This window comes from Oryzias latipes, chromosome 4, assembly GCF_002234675.1.
Source record: "Oryzias latipes chromosome 4, ASM223467v1".
Taxonomy (NCBI): domain Eukaryota; kingdom Metazoa; phylum Chordata; class Actinopteri; order Beloniformes; family Adrianichthyidae; genus Oryzias; species Oryzias latipes.
Window position 1 is genome coordinate 6315661 of NC_019862.2, and position 27588 is coordinate 6343248.

A 27588-nucleotide genomic window follows, 5' to 3' on the forward strand; every position below is an offset into this window, starting at 1 on the left:
TATGGTTATACTGCACCAAATTGTGAGTAATGAAGTAATGACGGTTTCATAGAAATTGGTCTTAATTTTTCATATGCTAGCTCTTAAAAAGTCTTAAATTTAATTTTTAAACCGTGTTGGAACCCTGTGTAGATGTCATCTGCATCATTTTTTAAATGCTAACTGCTAGGTTTTACATTGGTGAAAACAGTTAATTTGGGACAAAAAATCGTATTAATTTTCGTTACTGCAGATCTGATTCAGAAAGATACCAAAACATCTGACTTTTTTTGGGCTAAACCTTTTTGTTTACTTTATGTGGAGGTCCGTCAAGAAGACTGACACAGCAAGAAGGAAGAGGCGGGGCCAAAAGGGATCCTTTGAGCCAATGAGAGGCGGTCACAGGTAGGAGAACTTCACCTGCTGCAGGTAAAACTGACATCTGCAGGAAGTTCACTCTGTTTGTTCACCTGCAGCCTTTTGCCTGAGAGGGAGGCAGGGGAGGGAGAGGAAACGCCCCCCTACAGCCATTGGGGACCCCCCCGCAGGTAACACCCTCCAGCTTCTCTGGTTACTCAAAACTGATTTTTTAAAATTTTTTAATTTTTTTTGTCTTTATGTTTTAACTGTGAGTTAAACTTTAAACAAGTCACTGTTTGAACTACCAAGAACCCTCAACCACCTAAACACATTTACAACCATAGGGGGGGAAAATAGGTATTTGTTCATTACCAATTCTGCAAGTTAATAAAAGAGATGAGTTTGGTCTGTAATGTTCATCATTCATACACTTCAACTATGAGGAATTACATGTAAACAAAGAATCCAGGAAATCACACTGATGGGGTTACCGGCTGTGTGCGTCTCTCAGGCAAATTCACAGAGACAATAAAGTGAAAGGCAGTAAAAAAAACAACAAGAAAAGTTTCAAGTCTTGTTCACAAGGGAGAAACGAGTATGGTGGAGAAACGCCACCAGTTTTTTTCTCAAAAGACTCTTTCTCCCTTGTTCCTTTAAATGAGATTGGAAAGGTTCGTTAGAGATGCTGTGTAAATGAAGGAATCTATTAAAGAACAGGTGACAAAACAAAGAAGTGTTTCTGAAAAGGGAAAAAGAAGCAACAGCTTGAGTTTAGATTTAGCAACACATTTAAGTATTGATAAAAGTAAAGACAATAACTTCTTTCACAAACCCTGACTGAGGATTATTCCAAGACTTTAAATGTCAACAGTTTTATCTATAGGAAAAACATTGGGGTTTTTTTTAATTGTTTTTTTTTTTTACAAAGTAACAAATGTAACATGTAAAATTAGAAAGGATCTTTGATACAGAAATTTATGCACAAAATTCTTTACGGAGAAAAAAATTTCAAAAAACACAAGGCAGAAAAATCTTCAGTTATAACTGAAATCCCCTTAAAACAAGATTCCTTTGTGTAGGACTATCAGGTGTCACTCAGAATTCAAACCAACGGTTTGTTTTCTGGACTTGATCATGTCAGAGGTGACATTTGATGTTAAACCATAGAGAGACTTGATCACAAGCAAATTCAATTCAATTCAATTCAATTTTATTTGTACAGCCCAAAATCACAACAACAGTCGTCTCGATGGGCTTCGAAGTAAAACATGAAATCAAAAGGATCACAAATACAAAGAGTTCAATAGAAAAATACTAAAATGAACTAACAAACTGACTAAGCTATACTGGCATCCCTGCCCTTAGACCCCCCTTCGCGGTAAGGAAAAACTCCCAAAAAAACCGGATTCCGGAAAAAACGAAGAAACCTCAGGGGTGCCCACATGAAGGAGGGATCCTCCCCCAGGACGGACAGGCGATTTACCAGAAATCTTAGAGAAGAATTAACTTATCTAAATCTACAACTACATATATAAAAGTCCAGCAGACGAGCTTCATCCAGCCGTGGTTGTGGGGACAGTCAAAGGCGCGAGTCGAGCCGGAGACAGGAACCACAGCCAGGTGTAGGAGCAGGAGCAGAGGCGAGGTACTCGGTCAGGTACAGAGCAGAGACGAGCCAGAGATGAGCCAGAGGCAGGATCCACAGCCAGGTGTAGGAGCAGGAGCAAAGGCGAGGTAAACGGTCAGGAACTGGAGCACGGATGAGCCAACTGGAGTCTGGAAGCACTCCCACTCCCCAGGAGGGGAGAGGAAAAGAGGGACAATACATGAATCGCACTGCACCAAACAGAGGCATGGAGAACTAAATGATAAATTATGATCAAGAATAGAGGAGAGGAAGGGTAGAAGTAAAAAAGGAAAGAGGACAGAACCCCAGTGTACCATAGTTACCCCAGCTTCAACTTCTAGCAGCCTTTTAAAAGAAATAGTTATTATTAAGTTTAATTTAAACAAACTAACATTAAGTTAAATAATCTCTGAATACTAACTAGTCTGACAATAAGCCTGTCCAAAGAGGAATGTTTTCAGTCTAGCTTTGAATGTAGAAACTGAGTCGGCCTCTCTTATATGAGCTGGGAGTTTATTCCATAAGACAGGGGCTTGGTGGCTAAACGCTCTACCTCCAACCGTACTTTTACCAATTCTAGGAACCACAAGCAGTCCTGCATTTTGCGAGCGAAGTGTTCTGATTGGTTGGTAAGGGACTATGAGGTCCTTAATATAGGACGGGGCCATTCCATGTAAGGCCTTATAGGTTAACAGGAGGATCTTGAACTTAATTCTAGAATCAACTGGGAGCCAATGGAGCGAAACTAACACAGGAGTGATGTGATCTCTTCTGCTGGTTCCAGCTAACAATCTAGCAGCTGCGTTCTGAACAAGCTGGAGACTTCTTAAGGAACTCTTAGGACACGCTGCTAACAAGGAGTTACAGTAATCCAGCCTCGACGTAACAAATGCATGGATGAGTTTTTCAGCATCACTCTTAGAAAGTATATTTCTGATCTTAGCAATATTCCGCAGGTGAAAAAAGGCAGTTCTACACGCCTGAGATATGTGAGCCTTAAATGATAAATCCTGGTCAAGTAAAACCCCAAGGTTTCTAACTGTGGAATTGGGGGCTATACTTATACCATCCAGGGAGACTATCTGAGCAGACAGAGCATCTCTGAGGTTTTTAGGACCAAGTATAATGACCTCAGTTTTTTCTGGGTTCAAGAGGAGGTAATTAATTGTCATCCAGGTCTTGATGTCACTGATGCAGGCGTTCAGTTTCTCTATCTGGTCATTCTGGTCAGGCTTCATGGATAAATACAACTGCGTATCGTCGGCATAACAATGAAAATTAATGCTGTGTTTCCTGATTATGTTTCCTAGGGGTAACATATAAAGCGTAAACAGGATCGGTCCCAAGACTGAGCCCTGTGGGACTCCATAGTTGACTCGAGTGCACTGAGAGGAATGGCCATTTACATTAACGAACTGATACCTATCAGACAGATAGGATTTAAACCACTGGAGAGCAGATCCTCTGATCCCTATGTCCTGCTCTAATCTATGGAGTAAAATACCGTGGTCGATAGTGTCAAAGGCAGCACTGAGGTCCAACAGGACCAGAATAGAAAGTAGTCCCTTTTCTGAGGCCAATAACAAGTCATTAGAGACTCTAACTAGTGCAGTTTCCGTACTGTGGTGAGGTCTAAACCCCGACTGAAAGTATTCAAAGTGGCTGTTGTCCTGTAGGTGGCAGTAAAGCTGCTTAACTACAACTCTTTCTAGGATTTTAGAAATAAAGGGCAGGTTTGATATTGGTCTATAGTTGGCCAAGATGCTAGGATCCAAACTGGGCTTTTTCAGAAGAGGTTTAACAACTGCATATTTAAAAGACTGTGGCACGTAACCCGTTTCCAGAGAGGCATTTATCATTGTTAATATGGGATCATTAATTAGGGGAAAAGTTTCTTTAAAAAGTCTAGTGGGAATTGGGTCTAACAGACACGTTGAGGATTTGGAGGACGTAATAATTGATGTTACTTCCGCTTGATCCACAGCAGTGAAGCAGTCTAATGTTACAGAGGTTTCTATGGATGCCTCCATTTCTACCGCTTCAGCCTGTTCTGGGCTGATAGTAGGAATAACTTGATTTAACTTATGTCTAATATTTGAGATTTTACTATCGAAAAATGTAAGAAAATCATCAGAGCTGAGAGAAACAGGAACATGTGGTTCTACTGAGCTCTGACTGCGAGTTAATTTAGCTATAGTGCTAAAAAGAAATCTTGGATTGTTTCCATTCTCTGATATTAAGGTTGAATAGTACTGGCTTCTAGCTCTACGCAGAGCTTTTTTATAATTTAATAGGCTATGTTTCCAGATATCCAGAGACTGCTCTGAACCGGAGCGGCGCCATTCTCTTTCCAACTTACGGGTTTCTCGTTTAAGAGAACGAGTTTCAGCGTTAAACCACGGTGCTACTCGGTTTTGTCTGACGAACTTAGGTTTCAAGGGGGCAACAACATCGAGTGTACTCCTGAGGGCTTGTAAGGCATCATTAACAAAGTGGTCATTTATACTAGGACTGATACTATGGGAGCTGGTCTCAGAGTATTTTCTCAGAATATCACTAAGTACTGGCTGAACTGTGTGTTTAAACTCAGACACAGAACGGTCAGTTAAGATTCTTCTAAGCTGTTTCTTATTCACTGGGGCAGAAGGATGTTCCAGTGTAAGCTGGAAGGTAATCAGAAAGTGATCAGAAATGATGGGGTTAAGAGGAAGGACACTCAGCTGGCTGATCTCTATCCCATGGGTTAGAACAAGGTCCAGGGTGTGCTTATGACAGTGAGTGGGTTCATTCACACTTTGGGTGAAACCAACATCATCTAATAAAGCTGCAAAAGCCTTTCCTAGGCAGTCACTGGGGTCATCAACATGAATATTAAAATCCCCTAATATCCCCAAATCTGATCTAAAGTCTGGTCAAAGACCTGAGGACACCACTGATGTGGTCGTACTTAAAGTGTCATGTGCATAATTGTGTTAGAATAGATTAGCAGGCCTATTGGAACCATGTAGTGTTGAAACTGAAGAGGTCCTAGCATCAACCCCTGAGGTACCTCACAGGTCCCAGTTACACATTTGAATAAAGTACTAAAGCTTTTGTCACCTTGCTACACAATGCCTCAGTGCATTTCCAAAAATTGTCCAGAAAGAAGAAGGACAGCTGTTGGTGAAGAACTTTTCATGGACTTTTGCCTCCATACCGCAGAGTTCTAACTGCTGGACGGGTTGGTACTGTGAGTTAAAGTCTGCTCTGCCTCAGGAGAGCTTGGAGGACAGAAGTTTAAGGTCCTTGGAAGTTCAGTGAGATGAACCTGATGATCTGAGCATTGTCTGGTTTTCTGCCCCGCAGGGTGGAGGTGTGGCCGGAGGAGGGGGAATCTCTGGGCCTGAGCATCGTCGGGGGTCGACACGTCATAAAGCGGCTGAAGAACGGGGAGGAGCTGAAGGGAATCTTCATCAAGCAGGTTATTCCAGGCAGTCCTGCTGCTCAGACCCAGAGGCTCAAGACCGGGGACAAGATCCTAGAGGTGGGGCTCCATATGGTTCCTGCACCCCCCCACCCCACCCCACCCCCAATCTCACCGCACACACAAAAGTCTGAAGGTGTGGGGGGGTTTGGATGTTTAGATTTGATCAGGGGTGTCCAAACCCGTTAAAGTGTTCCATACATCAAGGTTTTCCTTGACTGTAATCTTCATGTGGCTCTGCTGTTTTCAACAAGGCAGCTTCTCCACAAAGATCTCCTCCACAGGTGAAAGGTCAGAGGAGCACAGAGGTGTGGGCTTCAAACGCCTATAAAAAGCATTTCTTGTGAATTTGCATGGTTTGGGCAACAGCGCCCCCATGCGAGCAGCTGTTGGAACTGCATGATTTTGGTTTGCTCTGCTTCAGTCTTTGGTTCTCTGCTGAGAATGAGGTGGAAAAGCAAACACAGGGAACTGTGACCAACATTCCTGGGACTGTCCCAGACAGTGCAGACCTCAGGGAGGACAACAGCTAGACGGAAACCTGGTGCTAGATTTTTGTTTGTTTAGTTTTTAATTTATCTTTTTTTTTACATGCATTGATGATTCTTACAGAATAATGGTTTGTCTTGGAAAGTTCTGAATCATTTCCAATTTTTTTACAAAACTCACAAAAATCACAACTTTGTGATCACAAACACAACTGACTGATCCTTTTTGAGCTTTAACAAAAGAGGACCAAACAACACAGCCGTCCAAAAGGCAGCAACCCGCGTCTTCTGTAGCTTTGTACAAAACGTCCTAAAAACTTGTTTGTGTATGTGTGTGTGTGTGGGTGTGTGTGTGTGTGTGTGTGTGTGTGTGTGCGTGTGCGCGCATGCAGGTGTCAGGCGTGGACCTGCGAGCTGCCAGTCACGAGGAGGCGGTCAGTGTCATCAAGTCAGCTCCGAGCCCCATTGTCTTCATTGTTCAAAGCCTGTCATCAGTTCCACGGGTACTTGACCCCCCCGGACACACACCAACTCACACATCCTGTTTTTTCTTTTTTATTACCCTGGAGACATTTGATAGGAGCATGCATTATGGGAATAATATTTTAGCAGGAGCAAAACTCAAACCATTCATTCACGGCATGGTGGTAATTATTCCGTCCATCCTTGGAGAAAGCACTTGAAACATTTATGGTCAAAAAGTCTGGATTCTATGACCGTGTTCTGTTTCATTTGCAGTAAATTGGGAATCCTGGTTGGAAACAAATTTGTTTTTAAAATCACATTCCAATGAAATTACATCCTGATAAACTTCCCTCTCAGGTCACACCATTCTCGAAGGAATTGTGCTCTGATGCAATGCATGCTGGGAAATTTGTAGAAGAAGTCATTTGAATTGGTGACTTAACACTTAGCATAAAAACAAAAAAACATGATTAACTGACTTCAGCTTGTAGAAATGATCTGATGTCTTTGTTTGTTTGTGTGTTTGTTTGTTGTGCAGCCCGCGTCTCTTACAGCATCACACTACAAACAAAAACCCAAAAGGACAGAGTCTCTGGTGAGTTCTGACAGAGGTTTTGGAACCAAAGCGACGTTGTGAGTGCTAACATGTCCAGCAGAGGGCAGCACTGCCTCAGTCACACCTGAGTTCATGTTACATGTATGACACAACAACCTGCTGAAGAGCCTTTTCAGTCACATTTATAACAGTACTGCTTTTAATATTTGTCATAAATATTAAGACGAGGTAGAAAATTCTAAAAAAAACAAGTCAAATTAAACAAGTGATTATTGAAACTACAGTAAAGCTGACAACTAAAACTAGAGCTCATATTTTTTTGGGAACAAAGAAAAATAAATCAGCCTTTATGGTTCAAACCTTAACATTTAAACTCTACAAACGTGTCCAATGTCTTAAAACTCAAATGTTTTCACAGTTTAAGCCTTCTAAGTGCATATATTTTATCAAACAGTGTGGTTATGCAGGGAAGAAACCTAAACTAAGAAAGCTTTATATAGAAGATGATTTTATGCATACAGTTGTGATTTCTGATCTTTGGCGAGAAATCTTCTCGTTTGATAACCTCTGTTAGCTGTTCCCTCTCAGCTTTACTCTGACGGGAACAGATGACAGCATGTTTGACCCATCCAACGCAAAAACACTCACAACTCTTTTGTACTTTTGTGGGCAGTGTGTGCTGAAAACAAGAAGCAAAAGACCGTTTCAAATTCAAAGGTGTTCTGGTTCGTGTCCTGACACCACAGACTTCTGTGTTATGCAGCAAAGCAGGACTCCTGTGCTAAAGACATGATCATCTCATGCCCGATGCCTCCTGTTCTTCTACTCATCTCTGCAGAACCCAGAAACTGCCCCGCCCCCCTCCAGGCAGCCTCCCAACTACAGACCTCCAAGCCAACAATCAGAGCCGGGCCTGTCCTCAGAGCTGGGCCGGGCTAAAGGTGAGATACCGCCTGGAATCGGATCCGCTTTGGTTTTTAGCGTGTTTGTTCGATATAACTAAGGATTAAAGGAGTCTTCATGACTTTCAATGAGCATAAGAAAATACAAATAGTAAAGTCAGCAGGGGACTTTTTACATCTTTGTTAGACCATCAGGTGTGACCATGACCATGACCCGCTTTTAGGTTCTGAATGTATTTTAGTTTCTGGATTTGGGCCGGGTGGGGTGTTGGTTCGTTTTTGTTAATGATGCCCACACAGATGTGTCTGTAAAGTTGGCAGCAGTCAGCTGTTGTGAAGTGTTTGTTTTGATCTGAACCCTGGTTCTGCTGGTATGACCTGGTTTTCTAAACTGAACTTTTGTTGTTTGTTTGGCTCCTTTGTAGCTTCTGGTGGGGGAAAAAATCTGAAATAGTTCCAGTGTCTGGAAACAATGAAACTTCAAATGAAAGTTTTCCTCAGCTAAGAAGATTCTAGAAAGCTCTGGTGTGAAGAGAAGAGTCTGAAAGGATCATTGAAGCTTCAGTTTTCTGACTGAGATTACTGCAGCAAGTCCAGCCACAAAGTGTTTCACCTTCATTCAGCTCAGGGCTTTTCATGAAGGACCTTTGATTTGTGTGGATCTGCTTTTGTGGTTGTGACATTTATCCTCACTGATGAGCTACGTTCACACCCGCCTCAATAACACACGTTCAAGCTGCAACTTCTAATGAAAAGTCTGCGTTTCAGACTTCTGCGACCAAAACTCCCGCGCTCACCCGTCGCTACGCAAGTTTCTACAACCGTTTTCAGGGCTCTACGTTCAATATGCGTGACCAAGAAACGCGTTAAAAATGGACCAATCGGGGACTCAGATTGGGTAGTGATGTATGGATGGCGTCCCTTTTTAATTCATGGAAGTGCCAACTGTTTGCAAATTGATCATGTGGGAGAAATGAACAATTGTGGTTTGTGTTCAACTGGAATTATGACACCAGGTCTTTCATGAACCAGAACAGAGCTGGCAAAGAAAAATCCTGGAGTATGATTAGCATGATTTGCACCACTTTGACTCTTTTAACTGTAGGTGGTGGACATACACTAGTAAACAGTAACAAAACAGAAGGGGAAGAAGAAGAAGTCCCTCCCTGCTTGTCCAGTGTCAACACCATGGGCTAAATGCGTGTTCAAGAACACGTCTGCTGTGTCTGTAGCTATAGAGCAAACTACCAGCTAATGTGTGCAACTTTGTGGAAATTTAAGATTGCAAGGTGAAATAACAATATATGTTTGTGGTGGAAAGTACTATAATTGGTAGAAAAACTGGTTGTGCTGCAGGACTTGAATTGTTGGCTGTGAGGAACAAGAGCGATGTGCTAACCCAACTACCAGCATGTTGAGTTAGCCCAACACGACCTGAAAGGGTTTAGTGTTCCCTTTCACAGCCTCGATGTTAAATCTTCCAGCGTGATCAGGTCTTTGTTTTCATTCTATAATCCTGGACGTCCTTTTCCATGAAGGTTTGAACTTTAAGAATTTAAACGAGAGAGAAAGGTAGCTGTTACATTGCATGTAACAGCTCAGTGTTACAGGGTCAGTCTTTGTTGATCTTGTCCAACTTCAAATGTATTTAAATATCTCATGCTTTATTATCAGCCATCACCTTCCTCAGTCTGTACAATAAACATATTAGATTATGGGCTTAACTGTTTCTGAACAGAGAAGTTAGTCAAGTCACTCTCTTGCACATTTAAACTCAAGAGGTCATTTTAGGAATACGCCCCCAGCCCCCAAAGTGTTTATTTATAAGGTATACTAAAAGTTAGACTTTAGTTTATCCATCAGCCTCACAATCATTTTTGCTTTTTAGAGTCTGTCTTCCTTCTATCTTCTTCCTTCTAAAATCAGATAAATTCAGCATTTACTAAACTACGTTTCCTGGACCTTCAAACTGTGGGGTGTGTGCAATACCACTGTCAGCCTAATGGGGTCTGTGTTCAGGCCTGTTCCACCAACGTTTGGGATCTTAAAACGTAGCATCTGTTAGCTTAGCTGGAAAAGCTCGTTGTTTCCGCAAAGTGACACTTCCTGTTACACACGTGTTCTGTTCTCAGGTATTCATCTTTAAATAAACGACTTTGTGTTTTGAGTTTTAACTTTTTAACTAAGTCCAGCTAGCTGTATGCTAGCACAGCTAAAGGAGGCTAATACACTTTTTTGCCCCACTCAAACACACATCTGTGCCTTATAAACAAAAATCTTTCGTAAAACATAAAATGTAACGTGTAGTTTATAGTTTGTTTTTTTTACAGAAAAGGATAACATTTAAATAAACAATAAATAAACAAACGTTTCCTTAACATTTTGACTTTAAAGATTATCTGCTCAACCCTAAAACAGTTTTGCTATAAAAAGTTACCCCATCACTTTTTCTGGGTAATTTTTACCTGATATACTATACCCAACAAACAGTACTTGTCATAAAAAAATAGATCAAAACATGACAACACATGATAAATTACTGTTTTTTTTCTTTTTCTACTGTGGTATGTGTAACAAAATGAAAAAGAAAAACATAGGAAGTTCATAAAAACATGCTCAAAAATTAGGAATTTGAGAGCAAAGAATCCTAAACAAATAATAAAATGATGCTAGAAACTTGGTCTTTGGTCCACCCATTCCTTGGGCATGTCAGACTTCCCTGGTGAAGGCGCAGACTCCTTGACACGCCACATTTTGAAATTCATGTAAATAGTTCTGCTCAGGTGGAAATTACCCGGCTCCAGGGTTAAGATACAAATGACATCATAAACTCTATAGACTGAATTTTATCTTTAGATTTCTACATTTTCCTATTTATTTTATTTTGAGGACAATAATGTTACGATGTTGTTGTTTAGTAAACATGCTTTTTTCAATTAATATTTTATGTTCCATTAACATATGACTAGTTTTATAAAATACTCTAAAAAGGGAAAGGCAGTGAACATTTTCCAGTGACTAGTCTTTTTTTCCTGCATCATGTTTGTTGTTTTGCTTGACGTTTAGCTTCATCAGTGTCGGGGCATGATCATACTTCCTGCTCAGATGTCTTGAAAGCGGGGCTGCTTCTCAGTAAATGTTGGGGGACACCGTGTGGATTTGGCGGGCGTCGGTGCATGTTTGTGTTGTAGGTTGTGTTAATGTGTGTTTCTGTCTCTGCAGGCCTCATAGGAACCAGCAGCCCGTCCCGTGTGTAGGCCTGCTGCAGCTCTGAGTGAACGCTCTCAGTTGGTTGCCATGTTTGCTTCTCTCGCTCCTCTTCAGGCTTTTCTCTCTGGGTTTTTCTGGCTGCTCTGGTCGGGGTCGGTAAATCAGGCAGATGGGGCTGAAGCCGAGGGCTTTCTGGCTGCTGGTTGAGGCTGGTTTGGTTGGGGAAACCGTTAAAGTTCATGGGATGTTTTTAAGTGGCTGGCTTGCTTCTGCTGGTGGTTTTTAGAGTAGATATTTTCTTCTGAGCTTGTTTTTCCTGTTGAGTTCTATAAAAATATTTTGATTGTTCAAGAAAAAATCAGATCTGATTAAAAGAAATGAACTTGCTTTGAAACATTTTTTGAAAAATATATTTTCTGCACAAATCTGTCCAGAAAACTCTGAATCAAATCAACACATCTGAAAATGATTTAATGTTCAAACTTGAACCTGTAAAAAAATAAATGCTCTGTTGTGTGGCAGCAAAATGTTCTCATTTGTTTTTCCTCCAACCAGGACAATGATAATTTAAAATTAGTTGGGAACTTCTGAGCTTTGCAGCAGAGCCCCCGTACAGATGGGACCCCTCCCCTCAGGGTGAACCAGACACCCTAAACATGTGGAAGTGAAGAAAAGTGCTGTGAACACGGGTTGGTGTTGCCAATTACAGATGGTCCCCAATACCCATCATCCCACAAATGAACCCTACTCAAAATAGGTTAGGGATATTGTTTACATGAGCGCATGTCCTATTGGTCAAAACGTCATTGAAATACTTGGAAGTTCCCTTTGATTTACTAATGATACATAGGAAGAAACACAATTTTTATTACTTAAATGTATTACCTCCAATATTAAGATTAATTACAACGATTGACCATGTCAAAAGGGAGGATTTCCAGCATTTGCTGCAATGACAGTGATGTCTCCTGCTCCTCACTAGTCTCAGCGTGTTGTTCTGAGGCAATATTTTCTACTCTCCCACAAGTGCTACGTGCAGTTCTCCCGGGTCACTTGGGGTTGGACTACCATTATCCAGCCTCTGCTTCAGACATACAGGTCAGAGGTCATTGAAGGCCAAACCATGGCTGTATCCAAATTCCTTCACTACTCACTATATAGTGCGTTGGCCATTTTGCAGTTCTGTCCGAATCTTCAAGTCCAAGATCCAGTGCCCTAGAAATTTCCCAGAAGAATCTGTGCAAAAACTAGTGTGCATCAATGCTCACTAGATTGGGAAATAAAGACCACAATGCCTTGTGTTTAAACAATTCCTGAGACAAAAAAAAAGAATTGAATTGTATTTTAATATAAACCATCAACGGTTTCTCATCAGAATACAGGGGATTCATTAATGGTCGTTATTAAATGCTTGTATTGATTAAGTTTTCACTTTGTGAAATTGGTGACGTCCTATTTGCCGTTAAAAAAAGAAAAACATAGTGAGCATTATTTGCTTTTAAAATCATGCTCACCATATTTAGGCACTGGATAATCCCACTTTATACTCTTTTTTTTTTTTTTTTTTAGTAGTTGGGGGTTAAGGAGGGAACTTCACCTCCTGAAGTCCAGCTGTGACAACTCTGTTAGTTATCATCCATGAACTGAAAGTCTGGTGGAATTAGGGGGTGATGATGGTTCTACAATGTCTTTGAGGTAAGAACGTGCAGTGACTGGACCATCTCAGCTCGTCTTCTCCAGCAACACTGACCATCATTTCTGTGCGAGGTGACCCGACGTTCATCAGTGAACAGGACGGTAGACCGTTGCTGCGTCGTCCAGGTCACATGGTCTGCACTGCAAACGTTCAAGGCAGTGTCTTGGTGTCAGTGATAGCACCTGCAACAGTCGTCTGTCATTCAGAGTGGTGGAGTTGGTTGTGAAAGGTTAGTCTGGAAACACTAAGACCCTCACGTCTGGTAAACAGGCCTGCAGCTGTGTGACATTTGCTAAACCACGCCTAAGTCCACAGGTCCTTAGGTTCTGGTCATGGTTGTGGTCTGTCTCTGGTGGGGCTCCACTCCTAGGTCTGTCACAAACTCTGACAGTAGTTCTAAGTCTTGATGACACTTTGAGACTCACCAAGTTCACCTGAAACTTCTGACTGTCTTTTACCAACCTGAAGGCGCTATGGCCAGGTGCAGCTGCTCATCCATTACGTGATGTCATGTGTTCATGGCTGTTTGAATGGTGAACTAGGAATGACTTACCAGTTAAATCAGCTTTTTATATCCACAGAATGTTGACATTGATGTCACATTGAAAAGGTTTTTCTTTTGGATTTTTTTTTAATTTGTCCTCAGTAAGTAAGACACTGAACACAGTGAGACCATTATGAGGAAAACACTAAATAAGTTTTGTCTATCACCACAATACTATTACCTTCCTATCCAAAAACTCTGTGAAGTGAAACTGTGTTTGACATCCACCAAGTTTTCACAATATCTTTAACTACTAGTAAGTAGTGAGGGTTCCTTACAAATGTGGTCTTAAAACACTTAAAACAATACTTTAGTATTTCCTGCCAGGAATTCTTATTCCCACAAATAAATCATCCACAAACCAAAATATCCTTAGCTTTTGATCTATATTTATAAAAAAAATTAACTATTTGGTTTCTCTTAGTCCTTTTTTGTAGTAATTTTTGTTATTTAAAGATCTACTCAAGACTTTTTTTTATTTCCCAAAGAACCCCAAACACTGAGAACAGAACCAGAACTTTCTCTAACCCACACATTTGTGGTTTCCAGAAAAATGTGGATAAAATGTGATTATGCAAAGACAGCATTCCAAAAAGTGTTAAGTTATATTACATTACATCAACTGAAGTTTTCTGTTGCGTAAACATGTTCAGCGACATGACATGGCCATGTGATCCCAGCAGCTCATTTTACAGAAATGAAATGCTTTTATTTTGTTGAGCTCCATTTACTTCTGACTAGTTAACAGATATTTAATATAGAAAATTTCATAGTCCATTTTAAATGAAAAACAGAGCTGAATCTTTCTCACCCTCCGTTTCAGTCAAATTTGTCCCCTTCTATTCCCCCCCACATGATTTAAAGGGTCTATGTTATGCAAAATCTTTTTTTTTTTTAACTTTTCAATGTTAATTCCTCCCTATAAACAACTCTAAAGTGGTATTTGAATCCATTCTTACATTTCTGAGTATTACTCCAAAAACACCAGCCCCACCCAATCCACAAAAACAAGTGGGAACAAGTTTGTGACGTCGCAAAAGTAAAAACAGCCCCTTCCAGGAAGAGTCTGTGCCGCCAGCACCGCCTCCAGGGTAACACACAGACCCACTTTCTCCGCAGAGCTAGTGTTGACAATCTGCACATCCACCTTTGCAAAAGTTTGGGTGTTGTTTGGTTTCGTTGCCGAAATACGGACACGCTGCCGACTCTAGGTTGACATCATAAAATGGGCGTTACCCAGAAGAAGAGAAAGGCGGAGCCTCAGAGATCGAGTCGTCTTACTTTCGGGTTGAATAAAAGCTCAGGAAAATGACTAATATTTATTTAAAAAAAATTTCTTTTGTGTGCCAAAAGTAATATACAATGATGTATATGGATACAGTTTACTAAAAAAGCCTTAAGAATAGCAAGGTATAGGCCCTTTAAAACAAGTACTTTATATTGTAGTTCCTCAAACAACCACTGGAGGCTGGTGTCGGAAGGAAGCAAATTTCCATTGACTTCTATGATAAATATGACAAATGGGTAGTTTACACCTATGCCATTCTCAGAACTTTATTGAAGTGGGCGGAGCAAACGCCAGTCGATTTGCCGTCCCCTTTCAGGCACCACCTTCCCTTTTCTGAATCGTCTTGGGGATGTCACAGATTAGCCATCGGTGTTTGTGCCTCTGATGTTTGACTCAGTTTTGACTGGAATCTTAGACCTGAAATGAACTTGTAACAATGTTGTAGCAATGTACCAACCCTCTCCCCCCTCCAAGTCAGAACTAAAACAGAATATTTTTAATTCAAATCAGAGACAGGAAAGAAAACTGCTTCATGTTTTACATGTGAAAAGCAGATACTGAGACATGATATGCTTGTGTCTGTGATCGATGTATGGAGCAGAACAACAGAGACGAATGACCCAGCAGGAAACCATGCTGGTGTTTGTTTGTGAACATGGTCTTCATGATGACGATGTTCTGGAAAAAAAACACCCGCGAAAACAGAACAGGATCAGGCAGAGTTCCTGTTTGGTTGAAATATTTCCTGTCTGTTGGTGCTTAACCACCTTTTATTTCTGGTAGTTTGATTTGTAGGTAAATACAGTCACTGCAATCCAATGGAATAATGAGGATTACATGAAAAGAAAATAAGATTATTCAAATAAACTCCAATCAAATAATTATTCAAAGGACGTCAAAAGAAAATGAACAAGAGCAGATTTTTGAAACGAGACATAATTAGTGACGGATGATTTAGTTTTGTATTTTTCTGCTGAAAAGGGCAAAGCTTTGGGATAGAAATCTGCACTTTTTGTAACAGACTATTGTTGTTGCTGCTAAAAACATTAATAATAAAAGCTTGTGTTGCCCTTTTTAGCTCAGATTTATAGTAACAAAGAACTTATTCTTACTCATCAAGATCAATAAGAAAATTGCTTTTACAAAAAAAGGTCTTTCTCAGCTGAGCTTTTCTCCTTCCTGAGATGCATCCGACCTTCTCATGTTCTGCAGTGAAGGTCATCAGGAAGCACATTACCTCACTGATATGTTTAACTCTGTTGCAAACCCACAGCCTGAGTGAAATCAGAGCTGGTGTGATTGTTCAGATGCCTCCTCCTGTGTGTTTTTAGCGGCAGAATGAACCGGCACAATCAATGAAAACACAGAAAAGATCCAAATCATCGACTGGAGGGTTTCAGAGCCAGATTTGAGCTATGGAATCTGGGACATTTTTCTCCTTCTGCAGAAGATCAGATGTTTCAGTAGTTTCCCTGAACTCTTTAACAGATTTGGATATTGTCATGAAGATTAAAATCACCTGATGTCAAAATATGCTTTAGTTAAATGAGACTTAATGACTTTGAATTGGCTGTCAGCCCAACAGTGAGGAATCGGAGAAAGAAAACACTATTTTATCTTCAGTAATTCTGGTTTCTTTTAGCACCCAAACTGATCTGGTTGAACTCTGAACCCAGAACACGTCCTGTCTTTTTTTTTTTGTGTAAAGCATCAAATTTAGTTCAGATTATGGAAGCCTTTCTAACTTACTTTAGTTTAGTTCTCAGATTTTCATCTTGACTTTCTGTTGGAGTTGTCTGCATCGAGTTGCGTTCAGGCTGTTGCTTTCAATGAAAAGTCTACGCAAAAACGCGTCGACCAGAATTTTGGACTTCCGCGTCTGGAAGGCCCATGATGGCTATGCAAGTTTTTAAGTCCAGTCGCGAGTTTTATGTAGATTTTGGGCGTTCATTGATCACGCACTAAAAGTTCAACCACTTGAACTTCTTCATGCTTAATTGTATTGCTACTGTGACCAATTGGAGACTTGGATTTAGTAGTGACCTGTATATAGCATCCTTTACAAAACATGGAAGTACCAACCGTTGTAAACCTGATCATGGAGGTGAAATCAAAAATTGTGTTTTGTGTCCGGCCAGATTAATATGACGTCAAGACGAACATTTATAGGAACAGAGCTGTAGCAAAGAAAAAAAAAAGGCAAGAGCAAGATTTGCGGGATTTGCACCGCTTTGACTCTTCAATTCAAGTTTCATCCCACTGTAGCTAGTGGGTAAGTGAACGGTAAACGGTAAAAACAAAAAAGAGGAGTTCCCCACCCTGCCCATTCATGCCCGTCTGATGTGAACACCACCGGCTAAATGTCGTTCATAAAAAACGCAAATAGTGCGTTCTTGAATGCAACGCACACGCCCAGTGTGAATGCAGCATTAGGCTTTCCTTCTTTCCTTTCTCTGCAAAGGTGTTCATGTATCGAACACGATCTGACTGCCACAACCCTGTGGCCGCCAGGCTGTCGCCCAATTTCATAAAGGCATCATCCCCACCTGACTGCCACCGTCTACGTTCATGACATTGACAGTAAAATGAGAACTGTAGCTAACAACCAATCCCCCCTGGCGTTCCAAACAGGAAGTACCCGCTGGTCCCAAAAGCCAAAATCCCAAAGACTTCTAAAGAGAAATAAACAGCTGTATGTAGCTCTATGGGTGACATCACACGCGATTCGTACAGTTAAATGCCATCCATTCAATGATTCATGACTACGCCAATGATTTTTTTTTAAAAATCGGGCGACGGAAGCTAATCTTGAAGATTCTGCCGATGCCTTCCTGTTGTGCGGAAGCAGTTGTATATGTGACCGTAGCACAAGTTGAAACATATAAAATGTTGAACAGAAAACCATTTGGTCCTTAAGAGAACTGCAGCTTTCCCATAAGGTTCCTGCTTAAAAGGTGGTAAAAGAAATGACAGCATAGCCACAGTCAGACTCTTCCTCATGCTTGATGTCTTTCATGTCAAGCTTTATGTGCGAATCCCGCCTTTTCACTCCAGTTTTAACTAGAAGCCAATTCCCTGTTTCCGCCTACTCAGGGCTGCTTAGGCACCCCATCCTTTTACCTTTCCTCCCTCTTTGTTGTCATGGTGACACTGACTCTTCAAGTTGTTTTTATTGACCTCTTGTACAGTTCTGCAGAAACCAGCTCTGGATTTGCTGGAAATGTCTGATTTGATTCCAAGTAATGATCAAAGCACATCAGCTTAGCAAAGAATGTGTGTTGGTGTCTACGCACACACTTAAGCAAAAACAGAATTGGTCATTCTGATTTAAGAATGTCTATTTACGGACCCACAGCTCTGAGTGTAAACTAGAGCGATGGACTGTGTCTGGGACATGGTCTAGAGTAGACTCTAACCCGGTCCAGTTTGATAAAGTTTGGTCAAGGAAGTGTCCAATTACAATTCTAAAGCTTGGTTGGTGTAGTTTGGCGTGACGTGTTCTCATCGTGAAGATCACAGAGACAGAAGACTGACTTTAGGGTCATAGTTTTTCCACAACTGCACGAATCGTGCATGATGATGATCGTGAATCATCGGTGAAAACGCGAGGAAGTGCCTTTCTGCTGTGACTGGACTTCAGATGGAGATTATCCAGGTAAGAATCTCTAGACTAGATCAAGAGTAACTCCTACTTTGGGATTAAACATATATCAAAATTCAATTTCAATACACCTTAAAAACTACCTCCAAGCCCAAAAACATTTTTTCAATAAATGCAAGCTTAAGAGAAAGATGAAACAAATAAATGTTTAAAAACCTAAAGGGGGGGGGAAAAAGGCAAATTCCATTTCCCTTTTAATAAGAAATTTACTGATTTTAGGACTTATTTATTTTTTCCATTTTGATTTTTTTGGAGAAAATGGGGGTTGAGCGGGATGACCATCCAGCCCAGGATTTGAACCTCCGAACAGCTTGGCAGACAGACCGCTCTTCTTAGTGCACTGCAGCCGTCACTGGTGGGCGTTTCTTAACACCTGACAGTTGGTTTTGTTCTGCCTTTATGGGTTGGGCCCGCTTATCTTCAGCTAAATTAAGAGCGTCCTAAGCGGGGCTTTGGACCCCATTCAAGGGGGAACATAAACCTACAGTGAGTTTGTTTTTTGTGCCAGGTTCCTCGGGGTTTTCAAATTAAAGGTTGTGTTTTATTTTCAGCAAAACAATTTCTGTATATGTCTGTTCAAACACAAACAGTTCTGCTACTGACAGGCTTTATGAAACATTTCTCCACGAAAACGTTGTGACCTGAAGGTTTGTTCCCATCTTTAAAACCTGCTCATCTCAAGACAAAGAGGAACAATAACAATCAGCCGGAGCTTTAATCTACGTCATCTTCATGATGGCGAACAGCGTCTTCATGCACGCTTGGATGCGGTTCAGAGTCATTTCTGCACATTTACTGTCTATGAGCTGGAACAAACTGTCTGCAGCTTCATTTGGAGGCTTTCCATCTCTGATCCTAATGAAGCGCTCCCGCCTGTGAGGGCTGCTGGAAACCAGCTCAGCACCGTTGTTCTCCTTCAGGAGGAGGCGCGTCTTAATGAGGAAGCACCCTGATAACCAACAGAGTTGGTTACGTTGGGTTTATAAGCCATGACTGAGCAGACGGGAGGTGCTGGTAGGATGTTGTCCGGGGTTTCGTCTTGTTTCTGCTCATAAAAAAATAAAAATAAAGTAGCGGCTGACGGACCTATCGGTTCTTCAGCCATTTTATCTTTTGGATGATAAATTGATGCATTTAAAGGACTCGGGACACAAGCTTGTCCAGGATGAAATGACATGACAAGTATTTATGTTCACATACATTTTTTTTTTGAGGGGGTCATCGGAGTGTCTAAAATGGAACCCATCCCAGAACAGAACAGGATGTTTGTGGAGATTCTTATTTATCCTGGTAGATTAAGTCCAAGTAAAAGTCAAAATGCAGTAAACTGGACTGAACTTGTTGATCTCTTATTATTTCACGTCTTCTCCAAGAAGCTTTCTCCATTCTGGTACGAGTGCTCATTTATGTGGTCCTATGAAGGTTTAGGACATGACTTAAAAAGCTTCTTTAAAAAGGTTTTGCTGCTCATCCAAGTGGCTTCATCAGGTGGTGCAGGATTCGACTCGATCCTGAACAGCAGAAGGTGACTCGATCTCCGCCTTTCCCTCCTAGTGGGCACTGCCCATCTCATGACGTCATCCTGGAGTCGTCCTCGGCAGCGTGTCCGCATTTCTCCTGTGAAAACAAGCATCAGAACTTTTGCAAAGATGGATGTGCAGATTGTGCATAGAAAATGACAGTGTCCTTGCAGATCACCGCTAGCTCCAAGGAGAAAGTGTGTCTGTGTGTTAGGCTACGTTCACACTGCAGGCTGAAACGACCCTATTCCGATTTTTTTTGCCCCTATGCAACCTGTATCTGATCTTTTCATGACAGTCTGGACGACACACATCCCATCTTTTGAAATGCGACCGCCGTCTGACCGGCCAGGCCACATGAATCCGACCCGTACGTCATCGAGACGCTACAAACGTCATCATTCTGCGTTGAAGTAGGTGGGAACTAGAACATAAACAACAACCATGGCAGACGATGTTGCTGAGACCAGTCAGTGGAAGGGAAGTGAGGTCACCGATTGGATTCATTTTTAGGGTTACAGCTCTATTCAGGCCAAACTCCAGGGCCCTTATCGCAACCGGGTGATTTTAAAAACAATTTCCAGCGAAATAGCCAAGCGTGGTGTTGAACCTTTCCCGCGATTACTTTTTTTTCTTTCCTACTGTAGTCAGAAGCGCAGGGGACCCAAGGTGGATCCTCCTCCGGGGTTTACTTCCCCGTTCGGACCCTTAGATTCTCCGGAACGGGTTTATAAAGAGTCCATTGCATTTATTCTGGGGGAAGCCTTCTTTTATGTGTTTTTGCTCATGTGTTGTAAAGCGTCATTGTGTGCCATTTAAAGCGCTATACAAATAAAATTTATTATTATTATTATTTATTATCGTTCTCCTTCTTCCCTAACACACAACATGAATGCACGCCAACACTGCCCCCCCCCCCCCCCCATTCTCTACCTAGCTGCACGCGCACTCTCCTCTCTCTTACACACACGCACACAGGCGCCGCGCGGCCCCAACACATACACATCCCTATTCCACAACAGTGGGTATAGACGATCCCGGCTCCAATGCCTTCTTAAAATGAGAAGATTGTTATTGTGCTGACTCCTTTGTGAAAATAAATGTATTAATGCAAAAAGAGCTCCGCTGTTGACAACACTGTTGTTGACATCCATTGTTAACGTTAGCTACTTCCGCAAACAACAGTGACGTTGTTCACCGTTGAGTACTCTTCTGTGCATGCGGGTCACTTCTGGGTCATTTCACGGTCACACAGGAGATCACAAAAATTAGCATTTAATTGGAAATGTGAACGGTCTTGCAAAAAAAATCAAAGTTTTTCAAAAAATCGGAATTGAGCATTAAGACCTGCTGTGCGAACGTAGCCTTAGCCTGGGGGCAGAGCAGCCAGCACAGCCTCTTCCTGGAGGGGGCTGTTCTTCACTTTGTGACATCACAGTGTGAGAATCCAGTCGTTTTAATGGATTGGGAGGGGCTGTGCTCAGAGAGCAGGTTTTTAGAACACTCAGAAAAACATGAATGGATCAAAATACCACTTTGGGGTGTTTTTTGTGAGGAATGAACATTATAATACATTTAAAAGCTCAAAAATGGATTATGTGTAGTACAGGCACTTTAAAGGGAAACAAATAAGAGCAACCAGAGTGATCTCATAATCTTTTTTTGTAATCCCCTTCGCCCCATCATTGGGTCGTTGGGTGTGGTGGGCTGGAGTTTTGGTCTTCTTTTGGAAATAACATAACTTCAACCACCGGAGCCACTCCCGCCCAAGCGCCCCTATAGATAATGTCTTACTTGCCATTCCAGTGAAATGAAGTCAATTGGGTCGCAATTGTTTTCAGTATTGAAGTCACCAGTCAGGAATTGTCCATGTCTGTTGTGATCTGAGTCTTTGTTTCTATGGTAACCACTCTTGCCAGTCAGAAGTTGTTGGAGACAGCGGTGTCGTTATACAGGGATGCTACGATGCTAAATGCTATCATGCTATGATTCTATGCTAACAAGCTGTTCCGTGTGTCGCCTACATGTGATCACGGACCGGTTTACGGTGCTGACTTTCAGATGTGGCAGGTAAATGGAACAAAATGAATTCATAGAACATTTATAAAAACTGTAGTTTATAAATATAATAAGAGGCAGTTTGTAAAGAACTTTATCAGAAGTGGCTTTGTAACATTACAGAGCCAGTGTTGAACAATGAGAGGCCTGCATTTTTACTGCAGCTGCGGTTACATGGACAAAAGTAATCAGAATAAATGCCTGATCAGAATAAAAATGTGTCATGTAAACACACCATTCTGAATGCTCTGACGCGATCAGACTCATTCAGATCAAGATTTCCTTCCATTCCAGATAGGTGTGTTATGCTGATTGTTGATCCGATCGTGGTGCATAAAAAAAAATTATCCCGATTGTGGGTCATTACTGCTCTGGCTTACGTCATGCACAGACGGTGTGGCGCTCCAGAGGAGGCTTTGGAGTAGGGTTGTGCCGATGGACGATACCATCGTCCATCGTGATGGTTGACAGCAAACATCGTCAACGGCCAATTTAAGGGACATCGCCCAACCCTACTTTGGAGTGCGAACAGGACCACCGGCAGCTCCACGCGAGTGAACCATGTCTCTGAGCAGAGCGGCTGGACTCCTAGCTTCTCGTTTGGAGGCAGGAAAGGGTGCTTTGTTCAGGTGTGGTGCTCTGGAGAAGGCTTTGGACCGCAGTCTGTCCGCCTGCTCTGCATGAGCGAGCTGCCAGACTCTTGGAACCGTGTCTCCCGGGAAAACTGTCTCCGAAAACAGAGGAGCGGCTTTGGGACGGTGCGTGAGCTGATGGATGCAGCTTTGGAATGCAAAAATGCTGCTCCGCTCAGTCCTGAGAAACTGTGAAAACGATCTTGTGAATTTGTGTTTCTAATTGTGTCTAGGCCAAGAAAAAAGCACTGGCCACACATATTTAAAAAATTATGAGCGAACAAGCACCTAGTAATAATGATAACGATAATAAAAGTGTGTTTAGAAGATTGTCTCGCTGTATTCTGCAGCTCTGGTTTACAATGGAACTCAATATTTCTTCTACAGCCATTTCCGGTATTTTAGACAGTTCTGCGCATGTCAAAATGATTTTATTCCGACCAAAAGTGTGGCGAATGTAAACGTTTGTTATAATGAGATGAAGTTTTTCTGGGCCAATGTACACAGTTCAATTCTAATCCGATCTTTGATCCGATCAAAGATATTTTGGACGTGTAACAGCAGCTACTGACAAGAATCCAAAACATGATCATGTTTTTAGACTGTTTTTGTTCTGATTTCATGTAAAAATGAATCAACTGGAGGCAGAATTAGGTAAAAAGTGTTTTTTCAGTCAATCTGCTCCCCTTTAGTGAATCTGTCCTTGTTTTCTCAGCAGGTTTTAGTCTGACATTCCAGTTGGTTCAGACTACAGGGGACTGACTGAAACCCCTCTTCTCATGGGGGAAATTTTCAGCAAGAAAACACAAACAAGTCATTTTTGATTGAAAATTAAACATTTCATAGACGGCGTGAAAACGGCAAAAGCAGAGAACAAAGATTGATTAGAAATCAATACAGGAGTTTCTGTGAAAAGAAAACTGCTGCTTTTATCTGATGTTTTCATTATGTTGTGACTTCCTCTCTGTCTGCATTTAACGTAACATCACATTTTAAATTAACAGCTATAGTTTTTCTTTGTAAAATTATCTAATACTTGGGTTGGTAGATTTTTTTTTTTTATCTATCCGCCAACTTGTTTGGTGAGTCAAAAATGAGATTTTGTTCTCTGGGGTTGTGATTTCAAACTTGGAGAATCAAACAAAAAGCAGAAAAATCCTTTTCAAGGCTGTTGCTACCACAATTGCTCTGTCTAGTGCGTTCTAGTATTTCTCTTTATGAGATGCTCAAGCTAGCAGTAGCTCACAAAACATCGGCTGCATTGATCTACAAACATTTTTACTGCTTGTATTTAGTTGAAGTTTGTGCCAGAGGCAATTTCCAAAGGAGATGTTAAAATAAAATAGTTTTTGTCAAATACATTCCATCATTTGTATTTTTTGTGAAAGAAAGTTAAATTAGGTTGAAAATTGAATTTAGAGCTAAACAAATCTGAGATTAAATTTTTGGCCATTTCGCACCCAGCTTTAGCTTACACTAACGAAAACTACAAGAGTAAAAAATAGGATTAACTTCAGAGCGAGAATGATTATTCTGACATAGAATTAATAAAAACTGTTAATTTCTCAGTAGAAGTCTACGGGATTTTGGCTTCTTGGAGGCAGTGAGAACTTCCTGTTTGGAATGCGAGGGGGGAGGAGTCACTTAGTTCCTTTTGTCTTATACAGTCAAAAGTTATACCTGAACTCTCCATTTATATCGAGGCAAGGTTTAACTTTTCTAACAAAAATCTCTCTTTTACACATTTCTCAATCCATTTTTCTCAACACCGGGAATGGGCATCTCCAGACCTCAAGGTTCCATTCTTGCATGTTTTCCAACATAACCTGCTCCGGCATGTTCTAAATGGCGGAACACATTTTAACCAGGTAATCAGTCATAAGTAGGGCTTGGTTATCTGGAGATCATGCAGACACAGCAACCTTTGAAGCCTGGAGTTGCCCTTCCCTGCTCCAGTTGTCTCTGCATGTTGATCAAGTCTCCAGTGGTTGTTTGGTTTTCTCCATGTTCATTCCAGTCCTCACTGCAGTGGATGGAATAACCCTCATTGTTGTTTGGAGCTCTGGATTTCATCATTGGAGTGAACCAGTTTCTGTCCTAAAGTGTTGAACAGTTTGAAATGGACCAGGATGTTGTGTTGCCAAACATCCTTTGAGTTTCTCTGACAGTCCATAGGGGTCACACTGTTAATCCAGTCTTCTGATCTGGGACTTTGGGTGTCTACAGATTCTGAGAGCATAGCGGACATGTTTTTTCTCCGTCTTCCTACCTTCAGTGCTTATGGACTCTTCATGAACTCTGTGCTGCAGGGTTCTGATCCAATAACAAGGTACTTGTATGAGCCATTTCTTCAAGGTGTTCTTAGAAAAGCTTTGCCGTCTAAACAGCTTGGGAATGCTTGTATTTATTTAATTAATAATCAGTTTTCTTGTTACTTTATTAAAAAATGTACTAATTTATTTGCTTTAGTTTTTTACAAGTTTTGCTTTAAGTAGTTGGCTTTTTTTTTTTTTTTACACATTATAGCTATTATACTGGACCCTTTAGTAGAATCATCTATGTATATCTTGCAGTTGAAGTTGCAACAGAGAATTCTGGGTCTTCATCTCTTTAAAGGAATATAACAAACCTGGATCTTCACAAGACCAATATGAGGGACAAGCTTCACTCGTATTTAAACCAGAGCTGGAAGGGAAAACTGGAAATCAAATTCAACTGTTGGATCTAAGAAGCGCATTTTTAGGAGGAGGGGGGCAAGCAGGGAGCAAGGAGGAAAACAGATAATGAGAGAATGGGGAGGAAGGGGTAAAGGAGGGTGAAGGGGGAGAGAGAGTGATCGAGGCAGGAGTACATAGCAGAGCTGAGCAGCGCTCTGCACCTCAGAATCACAGCAGACGGCTGACTCACAAGCGCACACAAACACACAAACGTCCGGGTCTGTAGATAGGAGCGCCGCAGCGGACTCTGACGCACACGCAGACTCGCACGCAGCGCTGCAGGATTTATGTCGCCGTGTGAAGACTGGAGCATGGACGATGCTGCCTCCAGGTGAGTCTGCTTTCCCGCTCTGTGTCAGTGCATGTGTGCGTGCGCATGCATGTGTGTGTGTTCTGGTAGATTCTCGCCTTTGGTAAAATTTCCCATCAGTATGTGTGCAGTGTGTCCAGCAGGAGGTCACCTCCATGCTGCTCTGCAGGCTTAAAAATGGTTGGGATCCGAGCAGGCAACAGGGGGCGCTGTGCTGCGCTCGAGTTTGGGACACAAGAAGCAGCCGAGAAGATAAGTAACCCTAAAAACCACAGCAAGGCAGAAAACAGGAAACCAAATCTTTACACTGTCCCTGCAGAATCAGAATCCCTAAAAATAATCTTCAGCTAGAAAAGAGCTGTTTTTCCAACCTCTTTAGTTTATGAATGGAACACCTCACCATGAAGAGATGAAATGAAATTAACTAATTCTACATATTCTAAACGCAAAGGCTTTTTTCATCCTATTGCAAACAGCTTAGCATTTACATTTATGTGGTAGTGTGGATGTGTGGGGCTCTGCAACAGACTGGCAAGCTGCTTAGGATGTACTCCACCTATGCTCAACAGTAGCTGGTATAGGCTCCAGCAGCTTCGTGATCACCGAAGAGGATTCAAGCAGGTTCTGAAAATGGATTGATGGAGCATTGATGTTAGCATTTTTAACAGTTATAAGATTAATTTCTTTTGCAGTATTAGCAATTGTCTATTTTTAACTCTTGTGTTTATTTTAACTTTGTGTTTGAACTTAAATACAAAATTAGCATTATTGGCATTTTTAGCATTTTAGCGTTAACTGCTGTGACACTAATTAACACTAGTTTCATAAATCTGCATGACGACTGAGGGGGATAGAGACGGAGATTATTTCTAAGTAGTTTTTTTTTTTTTTTTTTATTGTGGTTGAAATTTTTCTCTTGTTATGTAACCGACATAACTCAGTTTTTTGCCCTGCCCCCTATCTCCCCTCAGTTATCTTTCCTTAGAACGATCTTGGATTAGTGGAAAAAACTCCAGTCAATATGGGCGATCCTTGTTAGGTTTCATCGGTACAGTTTAAACACATACGTAAGTTTTTGCTGCTTTCTGACCTTTAAAAAATAATGAATTAATGAAAGTGATTCAAACATAATTATAAAGTCCACCTTTTCCTTTCAGTTAATCACACAAGGTCTTGACAAAAACATAAAGCAGTGTCACATCCAACACCGTCTGCCTTTTAAGTCAAAGTTTGCTCGTTAAAGTAGAAGATCCTCTTTCTAAAATCAAAGTTACTTTGAAGCCCATCGTTCTTTTGACCCTTTTAACTTTCAGAGTCCCTGGTTTCAATCAGTTTGCCTGAGCTGCAGGATGACACACAGCAGACTTTGGCCCGGAGGAAAAATGGTTTGAAGTGTTAACTTTTTGAGGTTTACGGTTGATGTCAGGTCTGCAGTACCTCCCAGTGCCACTGGGGGTGTCATGGCGAAAGTGTCATTGGATCAGATTAATGCCACCCCCTACGTGTGCTCGCCTATGTTGCACTGTAGTGACCTCCAGCTGCTGCTACAGCCTCCACTCACATGCAGTGATGGAGAAAGGCTGCTGGAGGGGCAAATGGCTCAGGATGCTTCACCACCCCCAGCCCCCACCCCCCAGTGATCATCTGAAAAAAACTTGAATTTGCTGCTGCTTATAGCTGTGCATCTTTCAGCAAGGCTAACATCAAGGTGGATTTGAGACTAGAGTGTTACTTTAAACAAATACTTAGCCCTGATCTCTGTCTGATAGGTTCAGGTTTGTCTTCAGAGTTGATTTTTCTTTCTGAAGTCTTTGTCATTTACTGTTGCATATGAAATAATTCAAGATTTAAATCATTCATTGGTGTCATTGAAAAGTTAAGTTCTAGATTAGAACAAAGGCTTGGGACACTCAAATGCTTAAAACTGGAGTTTGTGTTGAAATAATGTGAAAGTAGTACCGGTATAAAGAAAAGTCTGGAAGTCTGTTTTTTGTGTGTGTAATCCATACAGAATATTCTCCAATCAGTTAAAACAGCTTTGAAAAATTTTAAATCAAACAAATATATTCTATTAGCCCTTTAACCCCTGTGATGTCCTATGACCCCACCCTT

At 41.3% G+C, this 27588-nt stretch overlaps 1 protein-coding gene across 4 annotated transcripts in view; it reads left to right on the forward strand.

Annotated features, from left to right (window-relative positions):
- Positions 1 to 27588, forward strand: part of patj (PATJ, crumbs cell polarity complex component) — a 108118-nt gene that overhangs the window by 46034 nt on the left and 34496 nt on the right. For all 4 annotated transcript variants that reach the window (XM_023954072.1, XM_011473814.3, XM_020702216.2 and 1 more), the window contains 6 exons: positions 304 to 384; positions 456 to 527; positions 5312 to 5489; positions 6310 to 6420; positions 6921 to 6977; positions 7777 to 7879. In XM_023954072.1, the coding sequence (XP_023809840.1) occupies positions 304 to 384; positions 456 to 527; positions 5312 to 5489; positions 6310 to 6420; positions 6921 to 6977; positions 7777 to 7879 (602 nt within the window). The remainder of the gene's footprint in view (positions 1 to 303; positions 385 to 455; positions 528 to 5311; positions 5490 to 6309; positions 6421 to 6920; positions 6978 to 7776; positions 7880 to 27588) is intronic.